This window comes from Lonchura striata, chromosome 5 (assembly GCF_050655825.1).
Source record: "Lonchura striata isolate lonStrDom1 chromosome 5, ASM5065582v1, whole genome shotgun sequence".
Lineage (NCBI taxonomy): Eukaryota > Metazoa > Chordata > Aves > Passeriformes > Estrildidae > Lonchura > Lonchura striata.
The window spans coordinates 20200495-20223180 of record NC_140707.1 but is presented as its reverse complement, the minus strand read 5'-3'; the positions used below and the strand labels follow the sequence as shown (position 1 = coordinate 20223180).

Genomic DNA, 22686 nt, shown 5'->3' with positions numbered 1-22686 from the left:
GGAAAAGGCTCCTGTGAAGGACTGGGTTGTAGCAGGGTGGGATTTTGGGGCGGGGGGGGTGATCTGTGGCTGCTGCCAGCTTGGGAATGGGGATGAGAGACCCTCTTTCCTCTGATCCCAAGGACAAAACACCCTTAGAGCCGTGCTTTGCACTGGTTTTATTTTTCCAGCTTTCCCAGAGACATCCAACACAACAGCATCCAGGTAGAGGTTGGAGCTGTGAGGAGGAAGAGGGCGAGGAGATAACTTAGGGGGATGAAGGGGTGTTTGGGATGAAGGGGTTTTTAGGGAGCAGAAGGCACTCACCCTTCAGCCTCTCTGCTGAGTTCCCCGTTTCTTGGGAACCTCAGAAAAGACAAGGCATCCCTGGGACGTGACTGTCCCCATGCTGTCACCTGTCCTCCTGTCCCCCGGAGACCTCCGCGCTCCTGTGGGGAGCAGTAGGTTGGCTTGGGAAGAGGGGGACATGCAGAGGCCTTCCTAAAATCCCTGGAGGCTCCCAGACTCACGTGAGGGCACTCCCAGCTGGCAGGAGGGCCGGCAGGGCTCCGGCTGGGCCAGGTGGCACACGGAGGCGCTGCAGGAGATGTACACCTGGGAGCCACAGGAATGCCAGTGAGGATCCCCAAAAAGGGTCCCCAGGCATGAAGAGACCCCCAAAAATCATCCCCAAGCTTCGGGGAACCTCCCAAAAGCAGCGTGAGCTGCCCAACAGGAAGAGACTGGACAGCTGCAAGCAAGGTCAGTGCTGGGGTGGGTTTGGAGATGTTGGGATGAGAGATTCCCAACACATGGATTCAGGGGGATAACCCTCACCTCCCCCTCCAGCACAGCCATTCCAGGGGGCTCCACGAAGGCAAAGGTGGAGATGACAAAGCGCTGGTAGTGGCTGGGGAAGGGCAGCTCTGGAGAGGCCGGACCCATTGGAATCAGCCGTGTCCTGTAGTTGTCCCCTTGGAAGGGACACCTGGGCAGGAAACAATGACAGTCAGCACAGTGACATCCCCTCACTTCCATCCTCCCATCCTTTTCCACTCACCCCTCCACCAGGATGGGCCACTGGGGCTGGGATGTGGCATGGGAGCCAGGGGAGGCCCAGCAGTGGTGCAGCACCAGCACCAAGTTGGGATCCGTCTTCTCGAGCAGCCGGACTTCCACATAGATGGGGTCCCGGAGCACCCTCACCAGGGGGAAGTCACCCACGGCGTGGTAGGAGCTGTAGGATTCATCTGTGGGAATGTTGGGAGGGGTTGAGCGGGATGGGGAGCGGGATGGGGAGCGGGATGGGGAGCACTCACCGGTAGCAATCCGCAGCTGGAGCCCCAGCGGGCCCGGCATGGCCAGGGGGGCAACTGTGGGGGGCACGGCCACCTCCACTCCCAGGGGAAGGAGGTCGCTGGAGTTGTAGATGCACCGAGCTCGGAGACTGGGGAAAGGAGGGAGAGAAAGATGGGAGACTCCCAAATCTTCCATCAGCCCCCTCAGCCCAGGTTGTGGGGACACCACCAGGAACGTGGCAGGAGTGAGGGCTGGTTTGATCCAAGAGGGAATCCAGGCTCTCTGCCTTGATTTTTCCACCCTCTTCCCTTACATGTAGACGCTGTCCCGAGTGATGGAGCCACGGCGGGATCCCTGGACATCGATGGTGGAGATCAGCTGGTTCTCATAGACCAGCATGTCCTCAATCACCTGTGTAGGGAACACTGGAATGGGAAACATCCTGGGGGAGGCACGGATCAGGATTTGAGGCAGGAGGCAGCATGGGGGTGAGTTCTTTATCCTGAAGTTTTGGAGTGACTGGGAGCATCCTGGGGGCACTTCTATCCTGAAGTGACCCCACCGTGCCCACCTGGGGGTTCTCCGGGGTTTTCCTGCCCTACCTGGACGGTGGTGCCGCAGTGGGTGACCGGGAAGCGGAACATGACGAAGGCCTCGGACACGCGGAGGGGCTCGCATCCCGCCTGGCTGCTGGCCAGCCGCACGCTGTCCAGGTTGTACGGCAGGGCCACCATTCCCCGCGGGACCACCAGGACAAAGTGTCCCTCCAGCAGGCACTGCACAGTGGCTGCGATACCACGGAGGGGCTCCATCACCTTGAACACCCTCTCCGGGCGCCAGGGAGGGATTTTGGGACGTGCCTCCGGGTGTCCTACCGGTATTCCCATAATAGCAGGGTGTGGTCCGGTCCATGTCGTCGTAGCAGCATCCCGCCTGCAGGCATGCATCCCGTCCCTGTGGAGCCACACACGGCATCCGGCCCGCCGGCACCTGGCACTGCTCCCGCGTCAGCTGCGTTCCTGGGGGGAAGCAGAGAGGGGACATAGCATGGAATGTGGGTTGGAAAAGCACCTTGAGGCCGTTCCCCTTTGTCCCAGCATCTCATCTTCCTGCCTTACCTGCCCCTGGCGAGGGGTAGAAGAGCGCTGTGGACTGCAGCAGGCTGGGCTGGGAGTGAATCCCAGGATGCAGCAATCCAGGCTGGGGCTGCAGCCCGGGGCGTCCCAGGCCTGGCTGCGGCTCAGCCTGGAGTCCAGGGCTGATGAAACCTGGCCAGGATGAGAGTCCTGGGTGCACCAAAGCCGGGCTGGGATGGCCGGGATGGAGCAGCCCAGTGTGACCTGGGAGCCCAGTTTGGGAATTGGAGTGATGACTGGGACGAGATATTCCTGGCTGGTTTAGAGGCTGAGGTCCCAGGTGCAGGAATCCTGCTGGAGTCTGGGCACCAGTGGAGGTCAAGCCAGGCTGGTTGTGGGAGACAGACCCTGGGCGAGTACCTGGTTGGTTTTGGCCCCCATGATACATCATCCCAGGCTGGTTTTGGGATACAGACCCTGGGCGAGTCCCTGGTTGGTTTTGACCCCCAGGCTGGTTGTGGTATACAAACGGTGGGCGGAGTTGCCCTGGTTGGTTTTGACCCCCAGGCTGGTTGTAGGATACAGACCCTGGGCGAATCCCTGGTTGGTTTTGACCCCCAGGCTGGTTGTGGTATACAAACGGTGGGCGGAGTTGCCCCGGTTGGTTTTGACCCCCAGGCTGGTTTTGGGATACAGACCCTGGGCGAATCCCTGGTTGGTTTTGACCCACAGGATGCACCATCCCAGGCTGGTTTTGGGATACAGACCCTGGGCGAATCCCTGGTTGGTTTTGGCCCACAGGATGCACCATCCCAGGCTGGTTTTGGGATACAGACCCTGGACGCAGGTGCCCTGGCTGGGTCTGACTCCCGTGATGTGCCAAACTGGGATGGTTTTGGGATACAAGCACTGGGCGAAGACTCCCTGGCTGACTCTGCCCCCCGGGTTGGGAGGGCTGCACTGCTGGGCGGAAGAAGCTTCCCTGGATTTGGGTGACAGGATGAGCCCCACCAGGCTGGGACAGAAGCCCCGAGTGGGGTGGACTGGAATGGTGCTGGATCCCAGGAAGCACTGAGCTGGGCTGGTACTGTCCCACGGTGTGAACCTGCTCCACGTGATCTTGGGATGTGAAGTGGGATCCCGTAAGGGTAAGGGAGGACTCGGAGACCTGGTGCAAACCAGTGTGGGAGATCAGGACTCCGCTGTCCCGGCTCTTCTCCTGGTTTCCATCTGGGAGCATCTCAGAGCCACCTGGCTTGGGGCAGGTCATGTTGATCTCGTAGGAGGTGACCGAGATCCCGCTGGACAGCAGCTCCTCCAGCTGCACCCGCAGGACGTAGCGGTTCTCCTGCGGGGGGACACGAGGGACAGTCACCCCCATCCTGCTGGAGGGGACAGCAGAGGGGACGGGAGCATCACCTTGAACAGGACGTGGCAGCCCTTGTAACCAGAGGAGAAGATGACGGAACCATCCTCCCTGGAATTCAGCCAGTGGAGGCAGATGGAGCAGTTGGCTACGTCAAAGTGGGAGCCAAACTCGTCTGCAGGGACACCATGGACACGGGCAAGTGACACATGCATGGAAACCCCCCAGGCAGCAGCAGCAGCTCATCCAAGCCATTGGGCTCATCCCATTGGGATACCATCACCAGGAAACACTTCAGGACTGAGGGGAATCCCAGAGAAATCCAGCACCCCAAGGGGATCCAGGGAGTCCCCTCACTCACCCAGAACCTTGAAGTGAACAGTACGGCCATGGGATGGGAAGACCAGGAGCTGCATTCCCAACTCTCCACAGTCATAGCGGTACTGCAGGAGTGCCACGGTGGCTCTGGGCCATGGGGACAGGAGGAAGAGGAGCAGGAGGAAGGAGCAGCTCCGTCCCATGGCGGTGACACAGACGGAGCACGGGGCTCTGCGGTGTGGATTTATATCCGGATGGCTGGGATGCAGGGAGGAGGGGGGATCAGGATCAGCTGATTCCATGGGATGAGCCCTGCCCGGGTCTCCTCGCTCCCGTGCTGCCGGTGACCTCAGTGCCCCAGCCCTGTGGTCACCTCCTGTGGCTGTGTCACGGTGACCAGGGACAAACCAAGCTTATCCCACACTTGGAGGCTGTCCCGGTGAACAGGGAATGGAACTGGTGCCAGGCGGGATGCCCAGCTGGATTAAGTTATCCAGGGGGAAAAGAGGAGGCGGGTGTGTGCCCACCTCCCCAGAGCTAGTGGGGACAGTGGTGACCTCTGACCACACCACTCCTGGAATAGCCACGGGACCAGGGGACACATTGGCATGGCCCCAGTGATGTCTGAGGGACAAGGAATAGGCCAGTTACCCCAAATCCCTGCTGCACCCTGATTGTACCCTGCTGACAGTGCAACAGGGCAATCCAAAGTCCTCCACATGCATTCCCTCTGCCTACCTTTCCCCATGTTTCCCTTCTGGGATTTATCTTTACTGCGGATTAAACAGCAACACCCCTCCCCACCCTTCCCGCAGTGACGGTCACAGCCACTCCCTGTCCCATGCCCTGGGTGTGGGAACGGGGTCATGCCAGCTCCCAGGAGCACAGGGATCCTGGTGGGAGGGCATGAGGAGCCAGGGGCTGGATGTGGTTCCTTCAAACCTCCTCTGGAAGTGAGGGCAGCTGCAGAGAGCAGTGTGTCCCCAGAGCCACAGCTGGACTGGTATTGGCCATATGTGCCCCATATATGTCCTAGATACATTATAGATATGTCTAATATATATTTTATATATGTGCTATACACGTCCAATATATGTCTGAGCTGTCTGTTCTGTATCCTATATATGTTCCATATGTATCCAATATATATCCTATATATATATGTCCAATATATATCTGATATATATACACAATAGATCTATCCCGCATGTCCAATATATATCCCATATATATATCCCACATGTATCCAACATATATCTGATGTATCTCCCAAATATCTCCAATATATCCCCTAAATCTGTGTCCAACCCTTTGTCCCACACATCATCTCCCAGGAGCACAGGCAGGAGCCACCAGTGACACTTTATTCCCCGCAGTGACAATCCCGGTGATCCCAAGCCCTTTTCCCCACCCCTCACAGCTTCATGGCGGCGACCGACCCCAGATGGAGCTCCAAGAACTGCAGGATCTCCTGCCAGGAATGCTCCTGGGCCCGGGCATGGGGCTGGGGCTCTCCCCCCCACGCCAACGGCCTGGGAGTGCCCCGGATGCTGGAGTTGCTGCACAGGGGGGATCCGGGGGGCTCGATCAGGTGCCCGGCGCCGGGATAGGAGAGGATCCGGCCGCTCTCCGGCGGCATCCGCGCCAGGGCCAGCTCGGCGAAGAGCTTGCTGTTGAAGCTCCGGTCGGCCTCTCCCACCACAAACAATACCTTTCCCCGGATCTTCTCCACCGGGATGGCCGAGGCGCGGTGGGCGGGATCCCGGGGGTCGGGGAAGATGGCCGAGTTGTCCATGGCTCCCACCTCGGTGAACAGGACGCGCTCGGTGTAGTAGGGGATGGCAGGGATGCGGAGCTCCTTGTAGAGCAGCGGGTTTCCGTACAGGAAGCTCGTACCGTTGATCCACACCGTGGCCACCACCTGTGGCAGGAAGGTGGCCATGGCCAAGGCCACCTCTGCACCTTTGGAGACACCCACCACGCCCAGGCCGGGGCCTCGGACCTGAAGCAAGAGGAAATGGAGCCAGCTGGGATAATACACAGGGATAATACATTTACTGGGACAGCCCTGGGTGCCAGGACAAGGATGTCCTCATGGGATATCCCCCAGCTCCTGGGACATTCCCAGCACTCGGGACAACCCTAGGACATTATCCCGGTCACCTGGACATCCTGCTCACCAGGATGACACTCCAGGACTCACCTTGGGATGCCGGAGGAGCAGCTCTGCCGCTTCCTCGAAATATTCCAGATCCAGCTGGGCCAGGACTCGGGGCAGGTCGTCGTAGGCGAAGAAGGCGAGGGCCAGCACGGCAAAGCCCTGGCTGGCCAAGAGCCCTGCCCGGAACTCGATCAGCCCCCCCGCACCCCCAAACAGGTCGATGACTCCGGGGAAGGGGCCCGGACCTGTGGGAACACAGGGAGAATGTCAGGGATGGGGAGCCACCGGTGCTGTCCTGCATCCCGGAGGTTCCGTGGTTGGGCATCCCAGAGGGCACAAGGTCCAGTATCCAGGGGGTCCTGAGGCTGGGCATCCCAGCATCCTAAGGTTCGAGATCTCAAGGATCCCAAGGCTGGACAACCAAAGAATCCAAACTTTGGGTATCCCAGGGGCCCTGAGGTTTGTTATCCCAGGGCTTCCAGGGCTGGAAAACTGAGGAATCTTACGGTTTAGCATCCCAGGAGTCCCCACGTTGTTCCCCAGGGGTCCCGATGTTTGGCATCCCCAGAATCCCAAGGTTCAATATCCCAAGGGAATAATGGCTGGGTATCCCAGGGTTCCCAAGGTTGGGCACCAAAGGGCTCCCAAAAGAAGCATCCTGCAAGTCCCGAGGTTGGATATCCCGGAATTCCCCACTCCCCAGTGCTCACCAGGAGGCAGGAACAGGGCGCCACGGACCCTTCCCTCACGGATGGGCACTCGCTGCACTCCGGGGCCCACGTACCACCGCTCGGCCTCGCAGGATCCCAGCGGCTGCTCCCGGGGATCCGTGCCCATGCTGAGCCCGTCGAACACCTCCAGCCGGACGCGGAAGGGGCTGCCGGCCACATCCCGCTTGACCAGCCGTCGGAAAAGGGTGTCGGGCTGCAGGAACCAGAAGAGCCCCATGGGCCAGACCCCGGAGTAGCTGCCCCCCAGGGCAGCATGGAGCCCGGGATCCACCTCTCCGGCTTCGTCAGCGCGGAAAAAGGCGCGGGATTGGAAGCACTCGCCCTGCTCGTCCTTCAGCCAGGCCCGGAGGGTGACAAGTTGGGATGGGGACAGTCCCCGCACCCGGATCTGCACTGGCCGGTCGGCCAGCGAGGACTGCGGTGTCACTGTCACCTCCACCATGGTGCACCTGGGAACAGGAATCACCCTGAGCGTCCCACACCCAGGAGGGGGCTGGTAGCAGGGTCCTGGAGCCAGGGATCCTCACGGGAGACCTCCAGGGTGGAGTTTGTGGTCCAGATAGTTCTGCTGGCATCTCTCCTTCCCTGTGCCTATCCCTTTTTCCCATGTCCCCATCCCCTCGTGGTCCTTTGTCCCTTCTTTCCTGGTCCTTGTCCCCTCCTTCCCTGATCCGAGTCCTCTGTTTCCCTATCCCCATCCCCTCCCTCCCTCCACACCTCCCGCCCCTGACTCCAAACCTCTGCTCCAAAACTCACCCAGCAGCCGGGACACCCCTTTTCCATGTGTCTCCCAGCCCCGGCATTCCCAGCACCCACGCTCCCCCCTCCTTCTCCTCCTCCCCACCCTGGAGCCGGAGCAGGGTGGGGATCCAGAGGCTCGGAGCGCCCCAGTCCCACAGGCGCCCCGCTCCCCTCCGTGCAGCACGGCAGGCTGGGAACAGGGATATTGGCCCCAGTCCAGCCCTGGGAGGAGACACGGCTTCTCCCACATCCGTCCCACCAGGAAACCGGCCCCCCAGGGCCCCAGCTTCCCTCTCTTACCCCGCTGGGCAAAGCCTGGCCGTGGGCTCTGCAGAGGGAGAGTTTGAGGAGTCCTTGGAAATCATTAACCCGGGAATGTCGAGGGCAGAGCCCTCCTGCCCCATGACCCCGTGCCCGCCTGGCCCCGGCCGCACCCTGAAATTCCTGCCAGTCCCCACTTTCCCTGTGGCACCCCCCCGTCCTGGACACAGATGGGACACACCCCGTTCCAATTTCCCCCCCAAAACTGTCACCCAGGATGAAGCTCCAGGGCCCCACATTCCCATCCCAGGGTTTCACACTGATTCCTGCAGTCCCATTTTCCAGCCGGTGCACCCCTTTGTTCCCCCATCCCCCTCCATCCCGGCTCACAACCACACATCCCTCCCCCAGGAATAGAGAAAGGGGTGTTCACAGACCAAAAAAAAACAGGAATGTTAAATCCATGTGGATTTCCAACTTCCAGCCCCCAGCGAATTCCCAGCATTGCCCCCACACAGGAGGGGGTGTGACAACATGCCCCCTTCCTTCCTGATGGGTTCCGGGGCTCATTCCCAACAGGAATTCCCTTCAAGGAATGAGGGCCCATGGCACACTCCAATCCTAGGAAGGCCTTAGGGAAGGCCCCAGCTGGAGCCACCAGTTCCCAGAGCCACTGGAAACAAATCCGTCTCAGTTCCTATTCATTTTTATAAGGAAAAGGCAAATTTGGGAAAGCAAAGTTCTGTTCCAGCCTCTGGCACCAGCTGCATCCTGATTCCTCAGGGACTGGGGGATCCAGCAGCAGGAATGCCTGTGGAATACACCCCCCAGCTCTGTCCTGTTGTTTGTCCAACACTGAGGGTCCTGCCAGCCATTCCTGCCTGGCAAGCTGAGGGAAAAGCCCTGGGAAGGAGCAGGATCCTGGTGGCAGTATCCCAAATCCTGCCTCATTCCGTGGCCGTGCTGCGCCTCACGGGCGTCTTCTGGAGCAGGGCCAGTGTATCCCGCTTTTCCACCCGCCTCAGCTGCTTCTTCTTGGCCCTCTTGAGCTTCAGGGGGTTCCGGATCTGGGAAATGGGAAAAGAGAGGAGATTTCATGGGATCATCGGGTCCTGGAATGGTTTGGGTTGGAAGGGCCCTTAGGGATGACCCAGCTCCCCCCCTGGCCATGGGCAGGGACACTTTCCACTAGTGCAGGTGGCTCCAAGCCCTGTCCTGGAGCATTTCCAGGAATGGAGCAGAGTGTGGGAATGAGGCAGGATGGGCATGGATGGCTCCCAGCCTCCTACCACCAAGGATTCAGGATCTAGGAGGGGATTTATCCCAAAACTCACCCCATCCTCACCCTGAGCTCTTCACCACACCCACCCTGAGCTCCCAGCTCTCTTCCCAATGGAAAATCCATTATTTCCCCACATGGATCCCCACCAGTGCAGCATTCCCCTCACTCCACCACCCCATCATCCCTCAGTTCCAAGTTTGGGAGAACATGGGGGACACGCTTCCAGCATGCCCAGCTTTACTGGGAATCTCCCAGTGCTCCCAGGATCCTCCAGAGACAGAGAGAGGAACTGGAGCAAATTGGAGGCTGATCCACAGGGGGCTGGAGGCTGTGGGGTGCTGCCAGGGCTGTTCCCAGCCAGCACAGGGGACTCACCACTTGGACAATCTCGGCTTTCCGCTCGTTTTCCAGGCGCCGCTTCAGGTTTTCCTCCCGCCGCCGCTTCTTTTCCTGTGGGAGCAGCACCACAACATTCCCTGCGGGTCCCTTCCCCTGGGATTAAACCCAAACCAGCCAATGCCCAGCCAAGTGTGAAATCTGTCATTCCAGCAGCTTTTCCACCCCGGCTGAGGCTGGAATTGACCCAGGGAGTTTATTCCGAGTCAGTGACTTGGGGCATGTGACCGTCAGCGACTGGATTTGGCACCAGGACAGGGAATTCTCCATCCCAGCTGCCCTTTTCCTGGGCTCTGCCACAGCTCTAAGGGCCGGGAAGAGGACAGAGACATGGGATTGTGCTTGGGAAAGATGGGAATTCTCCAGCTCCCGAGTCCCGTTACCTCTTTCTCCCTCTGCTTGGCTTCCTCCAGCTGCCGTGCCAGATCCCGGACCAGCTTCCTCTCCTGCCTCTCCTTCATTTTCCGTGCCCAGGAGCTGCGGAGCGCCTTGTCCTGGATCATGTGGGAGAACCTGCGCGGGCACACGGGAGGTGTTGGATCCTCAAAAACCCCGGCATGCAGCCGGGGCCACTCTCCAGAATTCCATGAGACTCCGCCAACCTCGGAGCATCCCACGGCATCCTCACCTCCTCTACATCCCCTCCAAGTCATCCCTGTCACCTCCGGATCCTTCCTAAAGCTTATGGATATCTCCGGAACGCCCTCACAAGCCCCGGAGAGGCCCCCAAACAATCCTGTCCCCCTCAAAGTTCCCCCAAACCTCATGACCCCTCAAACATCCCTTCTGGAGCCCAGAGCCCCCCAGATCCCCGCCTCGCTTCCCACCTCTTCTTCCCGGGATCCTTCCACACCCGTCCCGACTTGGGCTTGCCCCGCGGGATGGCCACCACCGCCTCCTGCCGCTTCTTGCCGCCTTTCCGCCGCCGCCGAGCCGCGGCCGGAGCCGAGGCGGCCCCGCCGGGCCCCTCTGGGGTGGCTCCCGGTCCCGGTCCCGGTCCCGGGGTCCCCTCGTTCTCCCCCTCCATGATCCACGCGGCTCGGCGTCGCAGGAGATGACGTCATTGCAGCGCTCTCCGCGGAAGCGCGAAGCCAGAGCGCCTTCCTGGCCGCCATTTTTGTATTGGGCAACGCGCTCCGCGCACGGCGGCGGCCGCCATCTTTGTACCGGGTACGGCCGCCATCTTTGTGCCGGGCAGCACCGCCCACCACCGTGGCCGCCGGTACCGGGACCCCCCGAATTCCTCCAAACACAGCCGGGGCGAGGCCCCCCGTACCCCGAGTAACCCCCGGAGACACGCGCGGGCTGGGCTGGGGGAGAGGCCTTTATTGGGGGCCGAACACGCTGAGGGCATCGCAGGGGGCTCCGGTAGCGGGACCCGCCCCGGGATGCGGCAGCACGTGCGGGGCTTGGCCGCGGCTACAGCGCCTGGGAAAGCAAAAACAGGGAAATCCAGGGAAATCTCTGCGAGGGACACGGGAACGCCCGGATCGGGGCGGCCCTTCGGGGGAAGGAAGGGGTGGGTGAGCATTCCAGGGATTTCCAGCGGTCCCCGTGGATCCCCGCCTCCCTCACCAGCTGGGTGTACGTCTGCTGCCGGACCGCGTCGTATCCGAACGCCAGAACCGCCACGGCCACGCAGAATTCCAGGAGGATGAGGAGCACCAAGGTGGAATCCAGCCCGTTGCTCAGCATCTGCAAGGAGGAGGAGAAGGGGAATATCCCGGCATCCACCACCCGAACAGAAGCTGGATCCTTGAACAGCCCGCCCAGAGACTTGGGATTCCCTTCCCGGGTGTCCCTACCTTGCTCTCCATGCTGAGGCACCATTCCGGGAGGGTCTGGAAGGGCTCGGGCTCCTCGCAGCCGGGCAGGACCCGGCTGATGGCCGTGCCATGGATCCCGGTGGCCACCAGCGTGCCCAGGACAACGCCCACATTGACCACACAGCAGGTCTTGACCTGCGGGAAGCACCCGGTGACACGGACCCCGGGAAGGGCTGCTTCCCACATGGATTATTCAACCGGGATCAGAGATCTCCTGGAGAAGCCACCCAGTTTTGTCCTACTTATCCCACAGTGATTCCAAAACTATGAAGGTCTCCTTGGAACTTTTATCCCCCTCATCCCATGATGAGCCCCATCCTGTGCTCCATGTGGGAGAGCTGGGCACTTCCCAAGCAGGAGACTGGCCTATGGATCCTGAATCCAGACTATGGAGGGGTCCTGGCAGCTGCTGGAAGAGACATAAGGAATGGGGGGACACCTTGTCCGTCCCAGCCTGGATCTTACCAGCACAGGGCTGTCTCTCCTTTCACTTTCCACCAGCAACGAGCCCGAGACCAGGAGCTACTTGGAAAACAGCAGGAATTGGTGTCAGCAGCAAGGCACCTTTCCGTGGCACCCTTCCCGGTGTCCCTCCAGCTGGGAACTGGGGTTCAGGGGTGCACAAACACCCCGAGATTGCCACATCCTCATCCCAACTTACCAGGATCCCCAGCCAGAAGAGGGTGCCGCTGGCCACAGGGAGGGAAGGGTTGCTGTGCTCCGACAGTGTCAGGATGATCCCAAAGCAGATGTGGACAATTCCAGTGAAGATGTGGATGATCTGGGGAAGGATGAGGAAGAGGGATCCCTATCCCATTACTGTGAGACCCATCCCACCCCAATCCCACATCACAGTGCTGGGAAGGGACTGGGAGAGACACCTGTCCCAACATCCTCTCCAGCCAGCCAGGGACAACATCCAGCAGGACAATCCCTGTGGATCCCCAATCCCTGCCGGGCCCCTGGAGGGCCATGTCTCACCCCCAACACCCTGGGATGAGCCCTCTGGAAGCCATGTGTTTGGAATGAGGTCCTGGCAGGGGCCTGGGAGCCTGAGGCCAGCTGGGCCGCCTGGGGATCCGTGGCCGGGATCACCTCCGTGATGATCCTCACATTGGCGGCGTCCGTCACCGTGGTGGCCGCCATGGCCTGGGAGCGAGCCCAGGAAGCTGAAGGAACTCCCAGCTGCCTTCCTCCTCCTCTTCCTCCTCACCACAGTCCCTTTGCTGTCCAAAACCCCAGGAGGTGCTGGCCTGGCAGGGACACACTCCTGCTGCCCTTTGCTCCCTGTGGGAAGCTCACTCATGGAATTCCCGTCAGGGCCCTCTTGCTCAACGAGGCGGCTTTGGAGGCTCCCAAAATCCTGCACAGGAAGAGGGAGGGAAGGACAGGGAATCCCTCCCTGGGCTCTGTATCCTTGGGAAGAGTTGGATGCTTTTCCTTGGGATGCTCCAAGACCCACTTTCCATCCCAAATTGTGGATGCTTTGCTTGGGAAACAGTCCTGTACTTAGCTTGGTACCTAATGAGGTGTTCATAACCTAACCCTGCCCACTTGCCAGGAAAAACTCACACTGAGACAGGAAACTTTATAAACCCTGTTATCAAGGAAGCTCCTTTATTGCCATTTTTGGGAATTCTCCCTCCCTGTGGATTTGTCCCCAGTGAGGACACACAGAAGGGATTCAGGGATCCCTGACCCACTCTGTCGGGTACCAGAGGGAAAGGAGATGCTGTTATTTATGATGGGAAATGGGAGCTCGGGCTGGGAATGGAGCCACCACACATGGTGAGGGGATCCTGAGGGATTCAGAGGCCCCTGCCTGCCTCCATCCCTCCCTCCTCCCAGAAAACAGCCATGTCCTTTTCTCCAGGAGCATTGGGATACCCCATGCCGACCTGGAGAACTCCTCAGGTTTCCTGGATGTCTGATGTGTGCAAGGTAGGAATTTCTTGGTGGAACGGGAATTTTTAGGTCCAGGATTCTGGCATCACCCCAACACCTCTCTCTCTGCCTGGGAAAGGACAGGACCCTCCAGCTGACGATTTCAGGAGCAGGTGGAGCAACTTTGTGGAAGTTTTTTCCTTCTCTCTGGCTCTAGAGGGAGCCGAGAGGCCGCGTTTGGAAGCGCCGCGCTTCCAGAGCGCAGGAATGGCTTCCAGCCCTGGAGCCGGCTTGGAAAAACTTGGGCTAGTGGGAGGTGTCCCTGCCCATGGCAGGGGGATGGAACTGGATGATCCTCAAGGCTCCTTCCATCCCAAACCATTTCAGGATTCTGTGCCCTTCCCATGCTCCCACACTCCAGGGAATGGGACACCCCCTCCAAACCAGCCCAATTTGTAAACTAAAAAAGAGCTGGAAGAACAGACCTGGAGAGCAAAGAGTAGCAACTCACGTCTCCATCCCAGCTCCAATGGCATTCCTCCATCCCACCCATGACCTTCCTCCATCCTGCATCCCTGATGGAAGCGTGCACTTGGCCTTGTAAAGGGCTGCATCTGGCAGCACAGCTTTCCAGGAAAAACATGGACATGGATGAGATTCAGCCTCTTCATCACATTCTTGATGCCTCAGAGCCTTTAATTCCTGCTGGTGCCTCATCCCTCTCAACACTCCAGTCCTAACAATCCCAGGGATCTCATTCCAGCCCCAGGAAGGAACACTTGAGCCTCCGTGGAAATTCTGGGATCCCCTCTTTAGCCTTTAGGCAGCCAGGGTATCCTCCACCATTATCCACGGCTCACATTCCCAGCCAAAACCACCCTACACGGTAGATTTCCTCCCAAATCCGCCTTTCCAGATTGCTACAGCATTCCTGAAGTTCCAGCCTTGCAGGCAGGAACAGCCGTGACTGCCCTGAGCCCCCCAAACCCCACTTTCTGAGCAAGGGATCCACGTAAAAAGCACTTTCCCCTTTCCTAAATAAACCCAGGTCCAGCTGGGGATGGCAGGAGCCCAAGGTAGGATGTCAGGATTTGTTTTGGAAGCGGATTCCAGAGGAGGTGAAGCTTTGAAGCAGATGCAGGGAAGCAGCAGGGCCAGGTGGTGGAGCTTTCCAACCTTTTCTTTGCAGGAATTTTTGGCTTTGTAGATATATACAACACATTCCTTGGATTTTAATGTTCATTTTCCTGTTTTCTAGGACAAGTTTTGGATGGGGGAAGCCTGACTGGATGCTCAGGGGGGATCAGCGAGACCCTCCCAAATTCCCTCCCACCAGCACAGGACAAAATTTATTAGCCTGGTGGAACCAAACTTCTTTTTCCAACCCCAAAATCTGTGAGGTTTTTTTCCAAAGAAAACAGATTACGACGGAGAAAAGCTCTCCAAAGAAACTTGCTGCTTCCTGGGACAAACTTTATATCCTCATAAAAATACCCAAAGTCAACATTTTGCTTTGCTTCCAGGTGTTTCTGCTTCCCACAGGGCTCTTTCCATACTGATTCCAGAAGGAAAGTCATGTTTTCTGGGAGAGGTTTTGGGTTTTCTGGCTTTAAACATCCAAGTGTCCATCCTGGATGAGGAAATCTAGAGCAGGGAGTAGGCGGGAGGTTGGGGGGGCATCGCTGGCTGCTGGGGTGATCCATACCTGGCATTTGGGACATTGCTCCCAAACCCTGTCCCAGATGTGTCCATCAACCCCTGCACGTGACATTCCAGCCTTTGATCTACTCATTCTCGGGAAGACTCCTGAGGCTGCAGAAAAGTTCCAGAAAACTTTTCCAAGACTTCACCAGCATCGACCTCCACTGACAGTCCTGGAATGGGACCTTAAACACTTCCAGGGATGGGGCAGCCACAACTTCCCTGGAAAATCCATTCCAGCACCTCACCACCCTCACAGGGAAAAATTTCTTCCTAGTATCCCATCTAAACCCACCCCCTGGCTGTGGGAAGCCATTGCCCCTTGTTCTGGCCCTACAGGCTCTTTTCTAAAGTCCCTCTCCAGCTCTCTTGAGGCACCTTTAGGTGCTGGAGGAGTGCCCAAAGTCAGTCTCTTCCCATGGGGGAGAGACATTTGGACACCCCAGTTTATCCCACAGTTCCCCTTTCCAGCTCCTCCAAGGGTTTTGGTTTCCTGTAGGGACCATCACCAGCAGGGACACAAAACTGTGGCCCCTGTCACCTGCTATTCCTAACTCCTGGAAGTCTCCGCTCCCCCTAGATCTGCAAATTCCCACCTAAAAATAAAAATATATTTAAAAGCCCCACATTCCCATCAAGCCTTAAACACTTAGTCCAGCATTTTCAGGGAAAGCCACGTCTGAACACTGGGATACTGCAGGAAAACAGAGCCTGGTGCTGGTGGAAGAGGAGGAAACCTCCTTCCCAGGAAACCACCACATTAGGAAAACACAGAGCTTGGATGGGAGGCAGGATGGCTTCGTGGTGGTCTCCATGGAGCTGGGAGAGGCTGGGATGCTCCAGAGCCGCAGGTGAGGAGCTGGACCTGTAATGGGCTGTGGCCATGGGCTGAGCAGAGGCAGCCTGTTCCTCCTGCTCCCCAAATCCCTGGGGCTTTTCCTACTGATCGGGCTCATTATTTTTTCAGAGCCGGGAACAGAAATAACTGACAGGGAGTGAATAATCCATGAGGCTTTGGCTGAGCAGCAGGAGCACTGTCAGGGAGTGTGGAAAGGAGAAGAAAAACACTTGAGCGACCCCAAAACCTAGGGGAATGTTCAAAGAGGAGGTCACTAATCCCACTCTGGCACTGGAGGGGAAATTTGGGATTAATCCTGCCCCCAAAAATTGAGATCATTCTCCCCCAGAGCACTGGGAACTCACCAGGATGTTCCCACCCCTTGGAAAATTGGCACTGGGGTCTCTTTCCTCACCTCCATCCCACCTTTCCATTTCCATGAGCTTGGGATAATCCTTAAATAATTTGATGCCGCTGGATGCTCATCAGCGCCTCGTTAAATCCACCAGCATTCCCACAGATGCAGGATAATGAAGAGTGGAGCCATAAATGAGCTTGTCAGGAGCTGACAAACCTGGCCCTGTTCAAAATGATCCCAGAGCCCTTTTTCTTCCCTGAAAATAAAGAAATTTTTAGGCATTGCTGCATGGATAAGGTTTGGGAGCGCCCCTCAGCACCATTCCCACCACCCAGGATTGTGGGAACAGGGAGCACATGACACCAGTGTCCCCGTGTCACCTCCAAGAGCGGCTCCAGCCCCGGGGCAGCTTCTCCGGTGGCGGAAGAACCGGGATGTGCTGGCGTCACCGGCATCGCCGCCGGCTGTCCGGCTGCTCCGGCTGAGCTAAAGATAGCGGAACCGTGCTGGAATGGGGGGGTGGAGGGGGTTTGGGGAGCGCAGCTCCCTCGGGAGACCAGGTACCCTGGTTTAGAGAGTGGAGTTCCAGCAGGAGAGGGGATTAGAGGGGCAGAATTCCCTCAGGAGAGCAGGCACCAGGAGTTTAGAGGAGCAAAACTCCCTTGGGAGATGGTGCCAGGGGTTTAGGGGAGCAGAATTCCTCTCAGGGAAAGCAAGCAGGTACCAGGAGTTCAAGGCGGGCAGAATTCCATCAGGAAAGAGAGAGCAAGTATCCCTAAATCAGGCAGGATGAGCCTCTTTCCTGAGGGGCAGCAGCTCTGTGAGGGGGGAAGTGTAGCTCCCACACTGAAAATTCCCAAATTCAAGAGACACAAGCCCGGAGAGAGCGTTTATTCCCAAGAGAAAATGAAGCCAACAGGGGACGAGCCGAGGTAGATGCTCCGGTGACCTGCCCGGCTCCCAGCACACATCGGGGTCACTCCAAACCACCAGGAATTCCTGAACCCCAACATGAGCGAACCCCAGCATCCCGCCAGGGATTCACAGGCAGGAATTGCCCAAGATTTCCCCCTTGGAGAAGCCCCTTCCCACAGCAGCCAGCAAGTGGAGCCCCTCAGACCAGGCCCAGGGGCAGAGGGGCAGGGAATTTGGGGGTGTCCCTGGCTTTTGAGGGGGGACCAGCGCATCCCAGCCGGCAGCACAGTGGGAGGAGGATGCCGTAGCTCTGGGATTTAGGAGTGATGGAGGCAGGATCCCATTCCAACATCCTCGGTGTCAAACTTCAGGAGCAGCTAGCTGCAAAGAGACCAGGAGGTGTTTTGGAAAGGGGGCAGGATTTGGGGGGACCCCACGCTCAGCACCCACCACCCACGGAGGTTTGGGATCTCCTCCCCATTCCCAGAGCAGAGGGATGGATGCTCCAGGATGCTCCCTGGGGATTGGGGTGGGATGTTTCCCCAGGGAGGGGACAGCGATGGCAGCAGGATGGGGACTGTCATCCCAGGAGCCATCCCAAAGCTGATTCCGCCCCTATCTAGGCTTGGATCACCTCGCTGTAGCTGGGAGGCTGAGGCAGCTCCGCCGGTGGCACGGCCAGATCCACACGGGTGGCACTGGGGACAATCAGCATGGCCTGGGGAACACCAGGATTATGGGAGACACTGGGATCACGGGATGCACTTTTTGGGATCCATCCCTGCCACCCCCCTCATCTTACCTCGTTGGAGCTGAGGCGGGTGGCCCGGCACCAGAAATTGGCAGTGGCCACAGCGATGCAGAATTCCAGGATGGTGAAGATGAGCAGCACGATGGAAATCCCATTCCCTGCGAGCTCCAGGAGGGGGAAAACCCCGTCAGTACCCCCCCAACAGCGCCCACGAGGATGAACCCCACACAGGGCAGCATTCTGTGGCTCCCCCTTCCTTTCCCTCTGCATCCCTGGCTCCAAGGTCTCACTCCAAGCCCTCCATGCCACGTTTTTATGGCTCATGGATGCATCCAGGGGGTGACTCATCTCCCAAGGTACCAGCCGAAAATAGGTCGTGCCGGCAGAGGAGAAACCGCCACCCCAACAGGGATTTGGGAAAGGGCACAACACCCCTTGAGGGCTGGAGAAAAGGCCGTGGGAGGGTTCCCAAGGGCAGGAATTCCACCAAGTGGGATTTTACCAGGACGAGATAGCTGTAGTAGTTGAAGCTGGAGCGGTAGAGCCCGTTGAGGTTGAGGTCCACGATGAAGGCTACGATTCCCAGGAGCGCGAAGATCGCACTGATGACGTTCATGGTCTGGCTGCCCTTCACCTGTGGGCACCCGGGGGGCTTTGGGGAGGGGGGAGGGTGGCAGACCCCCCCAAAGCACCAGGGGGACACCCCACCTCCCCCATGGGATCACTCCCGGCGGGCTCCTGGGAAAACTCACCGCGCATTCCGTGGGGCTCTTCTCAGCGCCGATGGAGAGGCACCCGGAGATGATGAACTGCAGCAGGAGAGACGGGGCTCAGCTGGCGCTGAGGGCACCCCAAACCTGCCCAGAGGTAGCACAGGGGACACACTGACCCCTCCTGCCCTTGATTCCCAGCTGCCGAGGTCATGGGAGCCACAAGTGCATCATTCCCTGTGAGCATCCCTTCCAATGGGCATCCCACCTGCTGGCATCCCCCCCAGCAGAATTCCCTTCCCTGTGGGCATTGTTCCCTGGTGCGATTCCCTTCCTGGTGGGCAACCCCTCCCACCCCAGGCGGTCTTTCCCGGTGGGAATCCCTTCCCAGCCCCCCGGCACGTACAGACACGCCGCCCAGGAAGGGGATCTCTCCGATGACGAAGACGGAGGTGTAGACATTGGTCAGCGTGGTCAGGACGATCCCGAAGCCGATGTGCAGGAATCCCGTCATAATCTGGATGGTCTGGAAGAGCGGGATGGGTGGGAACAGGGTCAACTCAACCCCCCTGCCCACAGAGCCACCCTGGGGATGTGGGATGCCTTAATCCCAGCGCCTCTCCGGATACACAGCACCCCTCGAGGGATCAGCAGGAATCCCCCGGGAACGGGCTGAGGGAGGATTTTCCAAGCGTTTCTCCCCCCCCGACCCCCCCAAACTCACCCCCATGACGCGGTTCTTGCCCTTGGGGAGGGTCTCCGCCGTGTACATGACGGCGCGGCTGCCCAGCCGGAGGCTCCCCATGCCCTGCATGAGGAGAGCGGGGGGCACCGGGACCCCCCGGAGCAGCCCCGGTCCCCACCGGGGCCGCCCCTGCCCCACCCCGCCACGGCCCGCGCCCATTGGCTGAGCGCCGTGACGTCACGGCTGCGGCATCCCCCCCCCGGGGCACCGCCCAGCCCACGGGGGACACGGGGGGATACTGGGGACAGCCCCCCCAAAACCCGGGGATGGCGGGGACAGCCCCCCCAAAACCTGGGGATGCTGGGGACAGCCCCCCCAAAACCTGGGGATGGCGGGGACAGCTCCCCCAAAACCCGGGGATGCTGGGGACAGCCCCCCCAAAACCCGGGGATGGCGGGGACAGCCCCCCCAAAACCCGGGGATGCTGGGCACAGCACCCCAAAACCCGGGGATGCTGGGGACAGCCTCCCCAAAACTCGGGGATGCTGGGGACAGCCCCCCCAAAACCCGGGGATGCTGGGCACAGCTTCCCCAAAACCCGGGGATGGCGGGGACAGCTCCCCCAAAACCCGGGGATGCTGGGGACAGCCCCCCCAAAACCCGGGGATGCTGGGGACAGCCCCCCCAAAACTCGGGGATGCTGGGGACAGCTCCCCCAAAACCCGGGGATGGCGGGGACAGCCCCCCCCAAAACCCGGGGATGCTGGGGACAGACCCCCCAAAACCTGGGGTTGGTGGGAAGTGGGGCTGGGAAGATGCTCCGTGGGGTGCCCTGGCTCTGTGGGGCAATTCCCAGTGTTGGCCCCCCCCACTCCAGGACACCGTGTTCCCCCCGCCGGGAAGAGCTGTTCATCCCAAATCCACACGCAAGTTAAGGAAATCGGGGTGTCAGCCCTCCCCGGCTGCGTGTCCCTCCTCTTATTCCCGCTCCTTCCAACTCCACGCCGCGTTCACGGGAGCACAGAAAGAAGAAAAAAAAAAAAAGAAAAAAAAAAGAGAGATAAATAAAAAAAAAAAAAGGAGGAAAAAACCAACAGAAAAAAAAAAAAAAAACCAAAACCAAAAAAAAAAAAACACAAAACCACGCCGCAGCGAATTCCTGGAAGAAAAATCCATCAAGGGCCATTAGGCTCCTGCGGCTCCTCCCCGCAGAGCCGGGGCACGGGCGGGGGTAGGGGCGGCACCCAGGACGGAGCTGGGCTCTGCCCAGGCGTGATTTCCCCTGGATCTCCGTCCCCAGGAAGGGGTGGGCTGGAATAGCCTGGATTTGCTCCCTGTTGCAGGACGGAAGGAGTAGAGGGGATCCCCCACACTGATCCCATACACTTTCCTCCCAAACTGTCTTCATTTCCCATTTTTGGGGTGTCCAGCCCCGAGGAGAAGCAACCAAGAGGTCCAAGCAGAGGATTAAACCTGAAATCAGGGAATAATGAACACACAGGGAATGAGAGGGACACACAGTACCACCCTGCACCCCGAAATTCATGGAGGACACCCCTGTACCCCATCCTGATCTGGACAACACCACACTCTCCTGCTTGGAATCCCTCATGGAGAGATCCCATTGTGGGGTTTGCAGGGAAACTCAGAGCCACAGATCCTGAGAGGAATCTGGGGCTCTGGGGGGAATCTCCATTTCCCTGGAGCAGTAACATTCCACAGGGAGCTGGGAGAAGGGCCTGCTGCCACAGCCACGAGCCCTCTGGCCAAATGGAGGACATTCCTGTGCCGGATGCTGTCCGGGAGGAGCCGTGGGAAGAAGTGGAATTGGGGCTGGGGGTGTCACCCAGCTCAGAGCAGGTGACAGGAAAGCCATGGGGCTGGCAGGGTCCCCTCACTGCCGCCCTACGCCCAGCAGGGACACTCGGTGTCCCCATTCCTCACCTGCAGGGCAGTCCCCAGCTCAGCAGGGGTGCTCCAGGTGTGTCATCATCCCTGTCCCATCCCTGGTCACCCCGCAGCCGGACACCAGGCTTGGCTGCCAGGACAGTGGCCGGCACAGAGCCACGTGTGGCCGCTGGTGACAGAGAGTGGCACACGCAGGGCTGTGACAGGGATTTGGGGACCCCTGTGGTCCTTCCCCCCATGCAGAGCAGCCAGGACCCCCAAACATCCCCTCACCCAGAGCACCCCGTGCAGGGCTGGGGCTGCAAGGAACAACAGCACATTCCCCTGGGAGCCTCCATGGGGACAGGGATGGAAAAAGAGACAGGATCTCTCCCAGCAATGGCTTTGAGACCTTTGGTGTCCCCATGGGAAGCTGGGTGGGGTGGGCCGACCCCCTGCACCCACCCGGGGCTGTTTCCAGAGTGGATACTGGAAACCAACCCTGGGTACTCATCCCACCTCTCCAAGGAGGAATCATGGAAAGCCCACGAGGACGACAAGCCCTGCTCTGCAGCAAACAAAGCACCCACATGGGATCCATGATATTCCCATCCTGAACCCAAACACAGCAACCGGGAAGAAAGGAACCCTCTTGTCACGGCTGAGACAGCCATGGCACACAGAGGATCACCACACAGCTTCAGAGGGCTCCAGCCCACACAGAGCAACACCTCACCTCATCAGAAGGCTGCAGGCAGTCACTCTTCTTGTTCTTCAGCTCAACCTTTTGTACCCCTCATGTTGATGCACTGCACCTGTGTCCCCTCTATTCCTTTGGGGGTTGGTCAGTGTACCTGGGCACTCCATGGCTCAGCTCACTGAGGATCAGGCTCAGCCCATCCCCACTCCCAATCCCCACAAATCGTGTGCCTACAGCCCGTCCCAGCCCAAACTCGGCTCTCTGTGAAATACTTGTTTATTTATAACAGAACATCCTCAGAAGGATCTGGGCTGCCAACAGGGGCCTAATCCTGCCTGGAGGAGCCCCCTGGAGATAGGGGAACTCCAACTCCCGCTGCCTCTGGAGGATCTTCTCCGAGTGGGAGCGCGGGGCGTTCTCGCATGGCCGCCCTGCAGCGCTGCGGGGGCCGCAGACCCGGCACCAGTAGCGCCCTTCCCGCTGTGCCACCTGCTGCTGGGAGCTCCTCACCGGAGCAGGCCGGGCTCCCAGCTTCACTTCCAGGCTCTTCTTGGCCACGTGCATCCTCAGAGCCTCGCGGGCCTCGCTGATATCCGCGGATCCGGAGGAGCTCGGAGACCTGTCCGAGGCACCCTCGCTGGTGCTCCCGCAGTGGGGAAGGCTCTTGGAGGAAGGGGGAGACGCTTCCTTCTGCACCAGCCGCTCCCGGGAGCGCCTCACCGGCCCGGGCTGGGTGCTCAGCTTCACTTCCAGGCTCTTCCTGGCCATGTGCATCCTCAAGGACGAGCCGTTTCTCCCCACGCCCGCAGCCGCAAGGGAGC

At 59.3% G+C, this 22686-nt stretch overlaps 5 protein-coding genes and 1 long non-coding RNA gene across 14 annotated transcripts; 1 reads left to right on the top strand and 5 right to left on the bottom strand.

Moving 5' to 3' along the window:
- Positions 1-5237, bottom strand: ZP1 (zona pellucida glycoprotein 1). 4 transcript variants are annotated; one of them, XM_085579929.1, is made up of 11 exons: positions 4082-5237; positions 3774-3895; positions 2397-3702; positions 2154-2297; positions 1881-2065; positions 1592-1689; positions 1299-1426; positions 1040-1229; positions 817-967; positions 510-594; positions 1-428 (listed from the first exon to the last, which is right to left on the bottom strand). In XM_085579929.1, the coding sequence occupies exons 1-11, from the start codon at positions 4338-4340 to the stop codon at positions 310-312; spliced, it is 2787 nt and encodes a 928-aa protein (XP_085436055.1). In that variant the 5' UTR covers positions 4341-5237; the 3' UTR covers positions 1-309. The 4 variants fall into 4 exon arrangements, with proteins under 4 accessions (XP_085436055.1, XP_085436054.1, XP_085436053.1 ...); XM_085579928.1 differs by having other exon boundaries at positions 1040-1426; XM_085579927.1 differs by having other exon boundaries at positions 1592-2297.
- Positions 5238-5379: 142 nt separating this feature from the next.
- LOC110485078 (acyl-coenzyme A amino acid N-acyltransferase 2) lies at positions 5380-8237 on the bottom strand. 3 transcript variants are annotated; one of them, XM_085579944.1, is made up of 4 exons: positions 7972-8237; positions 6910-7379; positions 6242-6444; positions 5380-6040 (listed from the first exon to the last, which is right to left on the bottom strand). In XM_085579944.1, the coding sequence occupies exons 1-4, from the start codon at positions 8235-8237 to the stop codon at positions 5453-5455; spliced, it is 1527 nt and encodes a 508-aa protein (XP_085436070.1). In that variant the 3' UTR covers positions 5380-5452. The 3 variants fall into 3 exon arrangements, with proteins under 3 accessions (XP_085436070.1, XP_085436071.1, XP_021411798.3); XM_085579945.1 differs by having other exon boundaries at positions 7687-8227; XM_021556123.4 differs by having other exon boundaries at positions 7775-8227.
- A 385-nt stretch (positions 8238-8622) lies between these two features.
- Positions 8623-10644, bottom strand: CCDC86 (coiled-coil domain containing 86). Its single transcript, XM_021556122.3, has 4 exons — positions 10438-10644; positions 9994-10123; positions 9590-9664; positions 8623-8999 (listed from the first exon to the last, which is right to left on the bottom strand). Exons 1-4 carry the CDS (start codon positions 10635-10637, stop codon positions 8880-8882), a joined length of 525 nt encoding a protein of 174 aa, XP_021411797.3. The 5' UTR covers positions 10638-10644; the 3' UTR covers positions 8623-8879.
- A 277-nt stretch (positions 10645-10921) lies between these two features.
- Positions 10922-12582, bottom strand: LOC116183694 (membrane-spanning 4-domains subfamily A member 15-like). The gene is made up of 5 exons (XM_085579955.1): positions 12418-12582; positions 12098-12217; positions 11902-11958; positions 11416-11571; positions 10922-11305 (listed from the first exon to the last, which is right to left on the bottom strand). Exons 1-5 carry the CDS (start codon positions 12580-12582, stop codon positions 11030-11032), a joined length of 774 nt encoding a protein of 257 aa, XP_085436081.1. The 3' UTR covers positions 10922-11029.
- A 657-nt stretch (positions 12583-13239) lies between these two features.
- On the top strand, positions 13240-14824 carry LOC146767265 (uncharacterized). The gene is made up of 2 exons (XR_014955527.1): positions 13240-13377; positions 14579-14824. It is a non-coding gene; the product is annotated as an uncharacterized LOC146767265 (long non-coding RNA).
- A 2269-nt stretch (positions 14825-17093) lies between these two features.
- On the bottom strand, positions 17094-19512 carry LOC110485075 (membrane-spanning 4-domains subfamily A member 12). Of its 4 annotated transcripts, none has more exons than XR_014955526.1 (7): positions 19318-19512; positions 19000-19119; positions 18636-18692; positions 18386-18535; positions 17935-18041; positions 17767-17850; positions 17094-17513 (listed from the first exon to the last, which is right to left on the bottom strand). XR_014955526.1 is itself a non-coding variant. In XM_085579951.1 (7 exons), the coding sequence occupies exons 1-7, from the start codon at positions 19495-19497 to the stop codon at positions 17493-17495; spliced, it is 726 nt and encodes a 241-aa protein (XP_085436077.1). In that variant the 5' UTR covers positions 19498-19512; the 3' UTR covers positions 17094-17492. The 4 variants fall into 4 exon arrangements, 2 of the variants coding, with proteins under 2 accessions (XP_085436077.1, XP_021411796.4); XR_013340203.2 differs by having other exon boundaries at positions 18386-18517; XM_085579951.1 differs by having other exon boundaries at positions 17935-18048.
- Positions 19513-22686: the final 3174 nt, after the last annotated feature.

Excerpts from the sequence above, each read along its gene's own strand:
- LOC116183694 (XM_085579955.1), bottom strand. The coding sequence starts at position 12,582 with ATGGCGGCCACCACGGTGACGGACGCCGCCAATGTGAGGATCATCACG. Across the intron at positions 11,572-11,901 it reads GGAGAGACAGCCCTGTGCTG|GTCAAGACCTGCTGTGTGGT; the intron begins GTAAGATCCAGG and ends TGCTTCCCGCAG. Across the intron at positions 11,306-11,415 it reads GCCTCAGCATGGAGAGCAAG|ATGCTGAGCAACGGGCTGGA; the intron begins GTAGGGACACCC and ends TCCTCCTTGCAG.
- LOC110485075 (XM_085579951.1), bottom strand. The coding sequence starts at position 19,497 with ATGGGCGCGGGCCGTGGCGGGGTGGGGCAGGGGCGGCCCCGGTGGGGA. Across the intron at positions 19,120-19,317 it reads GCAAGAACCGCGTCATGGGG|ACCATCCAGATTATGACGGG; the intron begins GTGAGTTTGGGG and ends CCGCTCTTCCAG. Across the intron at positions 17,514-17,766 it reads AGCCTCCCAGCTACAGCGAG|CTAGCTGCTCCTGAAGTTTG; the intron begins GTGATCCAAGCC and ends GTCTCTTTGCAG.
- CCDC86 (XM_021556122.3), bottom strand. The coding sequence starts at position 10,637 with ATGGAGGGGGAGAACGAGGGGACCCCGGGACCGGGACCGGGACCGGGA. Across the intron at positions 10,124-10,437 it reads AAGGATCCCGGGAAGAAGAG|GTTCTCCCACATGATCCAGG; the intron begins GTGGGAAGCGAG and ends GTGCCCGCGCAG. Across the intron at positions 9,000-9,589 it reads AAGCCGAGATTGTCCAAGTG|ATCCGGAACCCCCTGAAGCT; the intron begins GTGAGTCCCCTG and ends CCCATTTCCCAG.
- LOC110485078 (XM_085579944.1), bottom strand. The coding sequence starts at position 8,237 with ATGGGAATGTGGGGCCCTGGAGCTTCATCCTGGGTGACAGTTTTGGGG. Across the intron at positions 7,380-7,971 it reads GCCAGGCTTTGCCCAGCGGG|GTGCACCATGGTGGAGGTGA; the intron begins GTAAGAGAGGGA and ends TCCTGTTCCCAG. Across the intron at positions 6,041-6,241 it reads TGCTCCTCCGGCATCCCAAG|GTCCGAGGCCCCGGCCTGGG; the intron begins GTGAGTCCTGGA and ends CTCTTGCTTCAG.
- ZP1 (XM_085579926.1), bottom strand. The coding sequence starts at position 4,340 with ATGGAATCAGCTGATCCTGATCCCCCCTCCTCCCTGCATCCCAGCCAT. Across the intron at positions 3,896-4,081 it reads TGTTCACTTCAAGGTTCTGG|ACGAGTTTGGCTCCCACTTT; the intron begins GTGAGTGAGGGG and ends GTGTCCCTGCAG. Across the intron at positions 1,427-1,591 it reads ACTCGGGACAGCGTCTACAT|TCTCCGAGCTCGGTGCATCT; the intron begins GTAAGGGAAGAG and ends TCCTTTCCCCAG.